The sequence below is a fragment of the Caloenas nicobarica genome, chromosome Z (genome assembly GCF_036013445.1).
Source record: "Caloenas nicobarica isolate bCalNic1 chromosome Z, bCalNic1.hap1, whole genome shotgun sequence".
Lineage (NCBI taxonomy): Eukaryota > Metazoa > Chordata > Aves > Columbiformes > Columbidae > Caloenas > Caloenas nicobarica.
The window spans coordinates 52,835,880-52,848,272 of record NC_088284.1 but is presented as its reverse complement, the minus strand read 5'-3'; the positions used below and the strand labels follow the sequence as shown (position 1 = coordinate 52,848,272).

The window sequence follows — 12,393 nt, the reverse complement described above, 5'->3', positions numbered from 1 at the left end:
ACTAGTAAGTAAGAAACGAAATACTTAGAGGAGCCTAGAAGTACCTTCAGCTTTAGCAACATGTACATAAATAATGATCAGGCTGCTACATGCTCACTAGTTATGAGGACTGTAAGATATTAAAAAAACCCCACATTAACAATTCTATTAATATTTTTAACCATATTTTGATATAGACCCAGAGAGAATGCAAGGTTGTAAAATCAACAACAGTGCACCTTGAAATTGCTATTCAGCAATGTAAAGCATTAAGCATCAATGTGCTGCAAGTCATTTACATACTGATGTGCTTTGCTAGTTCAGTGTGGAAATATATAAAATATGAACACATGTGCCATGTAAAACCCTAAATTTGGTATTAAAGTTAAGGATTCATTATTCCTTAAATCTCTAAATATAAATCCACATACCGGCACTACCCCTCCTCTCTCCCTTTGAAGAAAGTTTGGATACAATTAAAATCTTCATAGGCAGGAGATTAAACAAAAGTAAAAAAGAATAAAATTAAAGAGCAAATTTAAGCTGTTTTCAAAACAAACTATGGCATCTCTCCAGGTTATTTATTTTATCCTCATTGAATGTTTTTTTTTTAAATACCACTTGCTTCCCTTCTGATTTGTGATCATTGCTCACTATTAACAGTTACTAGACTTGGTGACTCTACTAGGTTAAAAGCCATAAAAAGTAGCCACTTTAAAATGCCACATCTTTCTAATATTTAAAATGACAGAGTAGCACTGACTGTGTTATAATTAGAGTGATGTACACATCAACGCAACATGTAGGCAACTTGTGTTTGGAGCAGTTTCTTAAATGACAGTGTCTCTATGCCATAGATGTTGCACTTTTAAATAATCAGTTTAATTTAAAGCAGTCCTGGGAAGGATTAATTCACTTACCCGTATCCAGTTGTTGGCCTTCAATTCCACAGGGTTCTGTGGTTCGCTGCTGTATAGACAACATAAGCACCACATCAGAGTCTTCTGGCTTTCATCTGCAGGGAAAAAAGCAAGTAAGGATACAGTTAGAGGAAAAAAAAAAAACGAAAACACAGACAGAATTACACACAACAATCCCTATCCATCCACAAAACCAAAGCCCTCAATACCAGTCTCAACTCATAATGCTTCTATTCTACCAGATTCACACCACACATTTAATGTTATTCATATGTAGTTCTTGTGTGATCATTTCCTTTAATAGCAATTTAATTTATCAAATTGTAATTTATCAAAGAGCTCAAAATCTATGCAATATTTACATGGTCTTAAGAAACACACATGACCTAGCGATACATGTACATAGTACTTGAAGCTATCATCAAGGAACTTTCAAGTCAGTATCTAAAAAAAATCATTATTAATAAACAGTAATCAACAGTAGTAAATTAGTTATTACACTGTGTCCAAAGCTTGCACAACTAAAGAATGATCACTTCTGAAAAAGTTAAGTTCATGAAGTATGAAATTGTTCATGACAAGAATTGTACAACATTGAGTTTTCTGTAAGAATATATTAAGATTCTCCATGCTTCAGGAAAATTACATTTCTGCAGACAACAGAATAGCTAAATGCTGATGGAAAAAAACCCTATTCTGATTTTCTGTTCAGGATTAGATCAGGTTTTATTTAATTCTGACCCACTGTTGGAAATGAGCTGCCACCTTTAATATCCTACTATAATGAGCAATACTATCACTGCTCAGTTGCACAGATATTATCATATAGGAACTGATTATTTGGAGTAAGCTGTTCAAGAGCCATCTAACTCATGATTATTTCCCACAACTATTTTCAATAGGCTTTTTTTAAAAAAAATGTTCTTTGGCAGATACTAAGAGCCTCTGCAATGAATTTCATCCCAGAATAAAACTGCACGATTGTAATAAGAGAAGTGGAAGTAGCATTGCAGTTTTGATACAATATTCACTCAGTAAGCAATATTATTGTTGTTTAAAATAATACAAACAAGTAATACAATGTGAGTTTTAGAAATTATATTACGATACAGTTTGATTATCAAGCTCAACACGTGATTTCTTTTGTTTTCTGTGCATTTGTTATCCAGGATGTAATAAACAGTATTATTTAGAAGTGTTTTGTTGGCAAAGCCTGAAGAAAAAAATAAAAGCTCTATTAAGTAATGCCTTCACCAGGTAATCAGAAAAGTTAATACTGATTTAAACCAGTATTCATCAATAAATGTCCAACAAGCCTGTAGGCCATTGCTGGCCTCCCACTGACTAACATCTCTGCATAGAAACAGCTTCTCAAATATACACATTTAAGTAATTACAGTTTGGGATATTCTGCTATTGTGTGTTTGGAGATTTTTTAATATGGATTTTTACAAGGGTAATAATTTCCTAGGTTGTTGTCTCCTTGATTGAAGTTCAAGGAGACACCTTGCATACTGCTCAGCAGTAATTCAAAGTATCCTTATACTTTGATTGTAACTATATTCAGCTAGCATTCAGACATCAGCACTGAGGCAGCTCTAACTCCTTCAAAAACTATTTCACCTAAACTCTGATATGAAATTATATGGGAGGAAAAATAAACAAATACTGTTTTATTTCTTTAAATGACTAATTGAGAACCATTTTCTTCTTGGAAGATTAAAATTTTCAACATTATTTATTACTAGTACAAAGATATTGTCTCTTTATAAAGTCTGGCTTTTGAGGTAATTTTCAATTATATGAATTATATTTTTAAAAAGCCAAACTACAGAGAAAGAGACAGGGTAAGAGGGAAAATATCACATCCAAATTGCCTATAATGAACAAAGAATACATAATTCAAGTGTTCCTTCTTTTGACTCATCCTATTTATACTGTACATCTACTGTATGCCATTAAGTCATTTTATTTAAGTTATGGTTTTCTTTTGACCTAAAGAAACAAAGGAAAGAGCCGAAAAAATGTATGTAACTGCTTAATTAGATTTCTAGATGAGTAGACTTCTTGCTATACGTGATGACTCACTGTTTAGTAAAAAGTAAATTGCATATATTGTTGCCTGTCAGAAATGTAAGTCAGTGTGATGAAAGCTAAAATGATGAAAACAAACCTTGGATAAATGATATACTGGCACACTTGGCCAGCACAGTGCATTTACATTCAAACCTCAACCTAAGTGAAATCAATTTGTATTGGTGTCATAGTTATGCCAACAGTTCCCAAAAAACCCAAGAGACTTGTACAACTTCACAATCTTCCCAGTCAAAATTACTTTTTGGCTATAACCAAAACAGCAGAAGCCTCCCGTAGATCAGGGAAAAGTAGGAAAAGGGACTACACAGTCCTCTTGCTAAAGTAAGGGCCACTGAGGGCCACTCTCAGGTTCGCTGTTTTCTTTTCACAACTGTTTTGGAACTGGGGATGAAAGATCAGAAGATTAAGAACAAGGGAGGACAGATCTTGGAATAATTATGGCAGCTGCAAAAGATAACCACATCAAAAGATCAAACACAGAGAGCCACAGAAATCTTACTGATGGTTTTTTTCCTCCCATTTTTCTAGTAACTGTGATCCCCATGGAAAACATACCATCATGGTATCCACTGAAAACCACTACCAGGATACGAACGAAGCCATTGATCTTATTATGGCATGAAGGAATGCTCACTACCCAAATAAACACTCAATACCTCCAGAGGAACAAAATTAGTAACTTGAAATTGGAAATTACATCCAAAAAAAGGTAACGAACTATGCAGTGGACTTCTTAAGTAGGTTAATGTTGCAATACCAGCTAAAGGAATGAAAATTTTCTGTAGGAAATTTAAGACAACAGCGTGGAAGCTGTTCGGTTAAAAAAAAAAAAGGCCCAAACCTTTACGATTAATCAGACTGCACTTCTTCCCTGTCAGTCAAAAATAATAATAAAAAAAAATTCCAATGTTTTTATTACAACACAGTGTGGTCTCAATCATCATATCAAACAGTTAGTTTATAAATAGCCTGTCGTGAAGGGGGCCAGATGCAAGGAACCAATAAGAAAACCCTAATCTTGCATCCAGAAATATTCTTTTTAGAGCTTGTTGTAAAATTTTATTGAAGTATATCAGCAAATGTTGATTAGCTAAACTGAACTTTCTGTGGAAATACATAAGCATGCATGCTCACACACATATACTGACATACAGAGCCACTGAGAAATTCCCCAGCATTTACAGTATTAGTTTACAATTCATGACATTTGCACTCAAAACTCAAACCAGGAGGGTCCTACCGAGAAGATAATCCCTTAACCCACAGAAAAAAACATTGGAATTCCTTACCAAGGCTGAATTCCTCATGTACCCCTTGTGGTTTAGGACCACAAGTGCAGCCATGAGATTTTCTTTGGTCGTGCTTCCTTCCCATTAGCATTCTAAATAAGACTAACTTGGTCACCTCCCGCCCAGGAGTGTTTATGAGGAGATTATTTTCCCTTGGAGACCACACTTCCTGCACCGAGTGGTCAGCCATGTCAGCTTCCAGCACCAACAGACATTCATCTAAGGTGATAGGTATTGTGGTTTGGACATGATGCAGGAGTATAGTGTTTTTTCTCCTCCATTTATTAGTATGAAAGACTGAATTGAACAAAATCAGTTCCTTCTACTGCAAGGGTGGCCTGGTCTCAGACACATGCTGGAATGAGCTATTTATCCAAATGAGAAATTACATGAAACCCACTTGAGAGTCAGCATCTGCTATAGCCAGCACTATCTTAAAGAATATCTTCAGAACTAGTGCCAAACAAAATGAAAATCTGCTGAATCTAAAATGCCAGCAGTCCAAAGAGCACTCAGGTGGCTAAAAAAAAAGGAAGTGGTGAGAATGTATAAGCAGATATCTTCAGGTCTATTGATGTCAGAAAATCCCCTTGACTCATCTTTAAGCTTTGAAGTGAAGGATTCCATTTTGAGCAAGTGAAGTTCTCTGAATTGGCTTGCTGGTATTTTGATACAAAAAAACCCCAAACCACCCTGTAGTAAAACTTCACTCCCTTGCAGTCTTCAGAGGTAATGAACAACTTGCAGAAATAGTTCTTTTCTTGCTTTAGAAAATGCTGAGGGAAAGAAGTAGGGGAAACCAAGAATGTATTGCTGGGATTGCTATGAAAAGGAGTCAAAAGCAGAAACAGATGGCTTTCAACTTTGATGAAAAATATAGATGAAGTTACTTTCTATACCACGATATATTGTCAGCTCAGAAAGATTGACAGTCTAAGGACTTGTATATTCCAAAAAAAATCTTAAAAGAAAAGCACTTGTGTAACTGTAAACATCAACAGTTATTATCAATTATCTCAAAAATTGGAATTATTATTAAAAAGGGAACATCTGCATTGTAAAAATAAGTTTATAAAGTATGAAAAGGCTTTTCTCAAAAGGTGCCACAAAAAGTACACATTTGCTGTATTGCAAAATTGATCTATGTTTAAATCTACGATTCCTTCCCAAATTTTCCTTTCAGAGGGGAATTGCTGATATAACACACATCCACTACATGTTCTGCAGGCAAGTTCATTCTGCCTGTGCTTGGAGCTGACTAGAAGATGAAGCCGAACTACAAGATGTGATCACTTTAGCCTAATGCTGTGCTCGACTTAATAAGCCCTTCCAGGTCAACACAAAAATCGTGCTTTCCTGTATTTCCCCAAAAGGAAGCATAAAACAGAAGAGACGAAATGTGTCTTTTTTTTTTCAGCTGTAGTATTACCAGAAGACTGGCAAAAATATTATTTTAAGGGGCTCACATAGAAACTCAGAATTAGTTTTCTGCTTAAAAGCAGTTCCGGAGTCATTTATCAACATATCAACATCTCAGTTCCAGAAAAATGTACTGGAACTGCTTGTGAGGTAGCCCAGGTAGTGTCACCTACCTCCCAACAGTTTTCCTGTCCCCAATTTATTTTCTCATCTTTACTCTCACCTACACACATATACACTACCAGTAAGAGGCTTCTGGTTTTTCATGTTTTTTCCCATGTTATCACTTTAATGTTTTGCTTTTGATTCTATCTGCATTTTCACTAGTTTGCAAGACAGAGAAAATGTACATTCAGAATAAACTAAAAAAAAACCTCAATAAAAACAAACACAATCATAACTTAGTAGCACTTTACACCAATTAAAAAAACAAGTATCAGAAAAATGAATTCTTCTATATGAGCATATATAATAGGATATTCTGATGTATAACTAGAAGAAACTTCTGTTTAAAGTAATCTGAAACACTAGACTATTTACATTTTGAGTAACTAGAAAAAAATCAATTAATACAGAAAGAAAATAATAAAAATTGAAATAATGAAACACACGAACACTCAATGGGTTTAAAATCTACTGCTCCCAAGTCAAGATTCTGTAACTAATCCATGAAATTCATTAGCTCCAAAAGTAAATTTAAGATTTCTCAATGCCACATATATAAGATAACTTGGCTTGCCTTTTCATCTTACTTAAGTAAAAAATAATTCTATGTTTTTATGGAAAAAATTGAAGTACAGACTAAGTTGTATTTTCCCAGTTCCCATAGAATAAAGTTTGTGAAACTGCTGCCGAAATATCCTTACACGTTCTTACCATATCCTATAACAAAAGGATTCCAACAAAGCCTTCCTAGAAGCTGGCCAATTAGAGGGAATTGCTGGATTGCTGCAATTGAATCCTGTTAAAACATAAAAGCAAACAAAAAGATAATAAATATACTGCACATCAGAAGTAGGTTAGGAGAATTGTTAATAATACAGATTGTTGCGCATTACAGTTCCAATGGTTTTGCTTTGAAATGCTCTGGAAGCAAAACACCCACAAGTATGTAATAAAAGCAGACCTTCCTGAAATTGGCTATTCTATCATCATTCAAATAACTTAAAGCTTAAGTAATTTACTCATCTGATACTTAGTTATGGTAGAAAATTTGTTCATTTGCCTCACATCCAGCAATGAGAAAACAGTAACCAAGATTTCATTATAACAAAAGCACAATTAAACTATATTTTTGTTGATCTTCACTGAGTTAATATACTTTCTCACAGAGTTTCTCAAGAAATAAATACTTATTATGGCATAAAGCTAAGTATACTTCGGTTACTCTCGCTTGCTTTCTTTAAATTATGTCATGACTAGCCAGTAACAAGCTGCAATTTAAATTTTAGCCAAATAGAAAGCAGCTTCACTATAAAAGTAGGACACAATGTAGTTTATATACAATCCTGTGTAACCAGTCTTATTTTTCCATTTTTGTAGCTTTACTATCTAATAAATGAAGGCTTTTAAAAATGGTGCTGTGCTGAGATAACATGCAAGTAGCGGGAACGATAACCATCTCCTGCTGCTGCAATAAATTCCTTACATTTGTCTCACATTTGGGGCTAGCCCTAGACTTTCTGGGGCCATATTCACAAGGTCCATTTCAGGCCAAGCCTCAGATTACTTGAAGAAGCAACATTAAAAATATACTTTTTTTTTTTCATCCATCTTAAGAAAAAGACATATAAATACAGGAAAAAACACCGCTCCCCAAAAATATTTATTTAAAAAGTTACATTCAGTTCAGAAAACAAACAAACAAACAAAAACACTCTGCCATCTTCAGATAAGAAGAATATTTTAAAATAAGTACTTCCATAAGATGTCATGCCATAATGCAATATTTCTGTAGCTAATCATGCTGAACACATAAACTGAAAAAGCCATGCTCAGAAAAACACATAAACAACTAAACTTACTCTAGTGAGTGCAGACAATAAGTAAATTACTAAACAGAACAGCCAGCAGCATGAGCCGATGATCTGACTATGCTGCTAGAATTCACTACCTGTGCCACAACACTGGGGTTAAAGTGTCAGCGGACCCTCTAAGATTTAAGGGATCAGTTACAGTTTTGCATGTTCAGGCCTTTAAATAATCCAATTTATGACCTGACAAACAGAATGAAATTCTTGTTTATTTTAAAGAGTTGTTTAAAGAGGTTAGAGCATTGGCTAGGAAATCTCACGTGACAACAACCAATCAAGAAGAAAAAGCTCCTTTCACAATAAATCAGGGAAACAGGAAGCGCACTCCTGTTTGCATTACCTGTGACTGTTTCCCCAATTTGCCTCTGTGATCCAGCCAATACATCAGGTCAATAGCACAAACCTCTTTGCTACTGTTAGCTTCTGTTCTTGTCAAAACATGGTGCAGATTGTTTATGAGTGTGTCTCCAAAACAGATCACTCTTCCTTTTAAAGCCACTTACCATGTGCTTTAAAGTTTCATAAACCTGATGCAGAAACTCCTGGAGCTGGGGCAAGTGAAGGCACACATCCTTCTGGGATTCCAGTGTGGTGGCCTGACCCCATTCAATAGCTTTATCCAACCAATATTCAAAGTTCAGTTTGGGCACTGTAGTGTCCTGCGCCATTCCACAATCCTGAAAAAAAAGGTTGTAACTCCACATCAGGCAGCACTAAACACCAGCTTCAAACCAAGAATGGAAAGGGGAAGACAGATTTTTGCTAGGTTTTTTGCGTTCATATGTGAAAGTAGGTGTGGGGGTTGTCTTTATATTTACATCTCATAAGGATGGCAATTTTCTTTGTAGTAGTAAGAGGGTAAAATAATAACCCCGTTGTGACAGCAAAGGGGGCACAGTAATCAGTAAATTACATTAGAATGCACCACCCAGCTGTGTCTCAGGCTTTTATTATTTGAATTTGTCATCACAAATATTTCACCCAATGAATATTCGAATAATGTGAGTGTGCATTTATTCAGAATGCTTCACATGATGAAAAACTGAAAATGCCCGTTTCAAGATAAATGAAAGCACTAAAATAAGGCTCAATGAAAACAAAAGGAGTTAGGGGTCCTTTGCTTGTTGTTAAGTTCTACATTTGTAACTGATCATTAGTTTTAAGTGCAAACAGAGTATTCTCCTTAAAGGAAACTAATAACTTCAGTATTGCAGCTCTGGTTTTGTTTTTATTATTATGCAAAGGACAGGGAAAAAAACATGAACACATGCAATTTTACATATAACTCAGTTCTGAATAAAAGCTGTACCATATATAATCTATATCCAATGGGATACTCCATTGTAAAAAGTGGGTCTTTGAGAGATGAGCATTATTGTCAAGTCAGAATATTAAAATCTGACCAAACTGCCCCAGTAAAACACACACACACACACAAAAACCCAACCCAAACAAACAAAAAAACCAAACCAAACAAAAAAACCCAAACCACCACATTTTTTTCTGCTTTGCTATTGTATTTTTCATTGGCAGAAACACAGAGAATAGCACAGCAGGCACTACAACAACCTTTAAATCTCTCAGAAAGAAACACCTCATAGGCTGAAAGAGCAAATGGGCTTTCAGCCATTCAATCATTGTGCTTTCTGTCAAGACTGTAAAGAAAACCGTAAATTAACACAAATGTGGTGGCGGTTTTCAGAAATGAACTGTTGCCTGCTCAGAGACAAATTCAGACACTCATAGATGCAACAGACATCAGTGAATATTTACCTTCCCAAGCTACAGACACAGAGCTACAAACTAAAAAAATACACCTGAACCTGAGTAGCCCTGCAAGTCAAGCTTGCTTCATGCAAACTAACCCTTAAAATCACATCACTTACACAGCATGCTAATCTGAGCCAGATACAAATCTGAACATCATTAATAAACTTGTTTCATTTCTAAGAGTAATAAGTAAATCAATACCCCATAGTGAATCACAGCTATGATTTGACTTTGGATCCTGTCCAGAACAAAAAAAAAAAAAAATTAAGGTAAAGCTGCTGGCTTGCCAGAGTTCAATGTGTATTTGCCCTAAACATGTTCAAAGTAATGCCAGCAAAGCCAATGCTTTTGTGTTCTTTATTACACCCCTTTTCTACCTGCAACTCTTGCTGTCAGCAGAACTCTTAGCGGACCTGTACAGTGCCAAGATCTTATTCATCTTCTATGAGTATCAAAAACAGGCTATGGAACTTCATCAAAATAACTCGACGAAGTGACATAGGTCAAATACCCAGCAGCAATTACCCATCAAACACTCTTATCATCCCAGGGATATAATAAAGACTTTAAGAACAAATTAAAGCCAGGAACTGAATTCACACATTTGAGTGAATTAATGAGCCCATTTGATGTTCCCAGCTAAGATTAATCCTTCTGAATAATTGAAAAATGAGTCCCCTAACAAAATGGCTCCTAAAATGTCAAGAAAATAGGAAAAAAGTAGAAGAGGAAAAAAAACCCAAACAAACACAACAACAAGAAAAACACAAACAAACAAAAAACAACCACAAAACCAGAAACACTCCAGCATTTTGGGGCCAGTCACATGAGTTGATTATGAACGAACAGGGGATCTGGGGTAAGCAAATCAAGCAGGCTTACCTCCTATCCCAGGTACCTGTAACTAATACTTCAGAATGTATAATGGCACAGACATCACAGGTGAGGATGCTCTTTATCCAGAAGTCTGAAATCCCAGCTCCACAATAAGAAGGGTGTTTTATCTCCTTTCTTAATTACAGGTAAATAAACTGGAGTGCTGGACCAGAGACATTCCTTAACAACTCCTTAGATGGCCCACTGCCTTAGAGAAAACCTGTCAAAGACTGAGATGTGCATTCTTTCTTAACTACAAACAACAACAACAAAAAAAACTCAAAAGGAGAACATAAGCACAAAGCTCAAAAGTGTATCTATTCGATACACTGCTAACTGCAAGTGTGGATTTTTTACAGGTTCTCATAGTTAATTCCCTTAAGATACCTGCCCTGAGTATCTTGGATATAAGCAAAGAACTGTCCCACCAACAGACTCATACTAGTCATACAAATACATCTGTCTTTCCTTCACCAGGAAAACAAAGTAGTTTTGTGCTCAGTGCTATTAAAAATGCTGAATATACTGAAATGCAGTGTATTTTCCACAGTTGTCTTGCTGTATGAACTTGCACCAAAAAAACCCCAACTATACATTCTAGAATTCAGAGTCTATCTTCAGAAGGATCAATCCTGAACTTGCTCTGTTCACATCATTTTCTGGTGAAACAGAGTTCTGTTTCTGAAAGAGAGTTCAGAAATTTTAGCTGCCATCTAATGCTCATTCACAGACAAGTTTATGGGCGGAAATGAGGGAATTGGTTTCCGTCTCATTTCTGAAGTGGATTAAGGGACAAATAAATGTATTTTTCTGTGCAATTAGTTTTCTGAAACTGCTCAAAATACTATAATATCAGAAATAAGGAGCAAGTGATCTATATGACTAAGAAAACAGGTAATCTGCAGTGCATTAAGAGTGACATGAAGAACAATCTTTGCACTCTTTTTAGGGGGAGGAAGAAAGGTTGAACACGTCTGTAAAGCTTTATACAAGAACCACTCTTGCCAATTCAAAGGTAGCAGAATTCCTTACAGCAACTATTAGGAACTGAATGCAGATTTTCAAAAATTATCATCACAAAATTCTATAAGTGCTAAAAATATTGCTATTATCTTTTTTGGGATACAATCAATTCACATTCTTACAAAACTTATCCTGAGATCTACAGAAGAGTATATTAAAGTGACATTTCCAAGAGCTGCTGTGTTGACCATTGGCCCTTGTTTAGCATTTAGTATGTGCTTCAGTTCATCCTTGATCAAGAACATGCTTAATTTAATATACACTAATATTTTGCTGCATCACAACACTGCTTATGCCACACTAAAAGAAAACAAACAAACAAAAAATAATTATCCCAAGCACTTGTCCTATTTGCAATAGCATGATTTTTAAGCTGTACTCATGTGCTTGCTTTCTTTAGAAGCCTCCAATGAAATAGTTATCTCATTCTTTATTTTAACTATAGCATCTAGTCCCCGAAAGAGCAATTTTATTAATAAACCTTACTCTTCTCTTCAACATCACTGGAAAAAAAAAAATCATCTCTAAAACTGGCACAGGACATAAAGTTTATTAAAAATAAAAAATTAAGTGTAATTTCAACATCCCAGCAAGATATGGAACAATTAAAAGACCAACAAATATCATAGATAATAAAGACTTGATTAATAATTTGACTTGTCATACTGTCAATATACCCTAAAGTCTCTTTCAGCTTCATTTCCACTGTCCTCAGTAAGTTGGGCCTTTTTTTGTTTCAGCTGCCAAAAATAAAAAACTGGGTCTCGTTTATGACTGTTTACCCCACAACCTGAGAAATTCGGAAGCTGGATTTACTGTGAATTGCCTTAAAATACCCTTTACTTCTAGAAAGAAGGAGAGAAATAGTGTTTAGTCCTCCTCTCTCAGAACCCCCAGTCAAACCCTCCTGGTCTTGTATTTTCAATCACAGGGAACCCTGCGGAGCTCAGGCATGAGGGTTCTTGTTGTATCTCTCAGAAGCTGAAG

General features: G+C 35.4%; 1 protein-coding gene across 2 annotated transcripts in view; it reads right to left on the bottom strand.

Annotated features, from left to right (window-relative positions):
- FANCC (FA complementation group C) overlaps positions 1 to 12,393 on the bottom strand; it is an 81,545-nt gene that overhangs the window by 57,216 nt on the left and 11,936 nt on the right. For both annotated transcript variants that reach the window (XM_065655567.1, XM_065655566.1), the window contains exons 2-4: positions 8,241 to 8,414; positions 6,581 to 6,665; positions 900 to 994 (exon numbers count right to left, since the gene is read on the bottom strand). In XM_065655567.1, coding sequence (XP_065511639.1) covers positions 900 to 994; positions 6,581 to 6,665; positions 8,241 to 8,405 — 345 coding nt within the window. In that variant the 5' untranslated portion in view covers positions 8,406 to 8,414. The remainder of the gene's footprint in view (positions 1 to 899; positions 995 to 6,580; positions 6,666 to 8,240; positions 8,415 to 12,393) is intronic.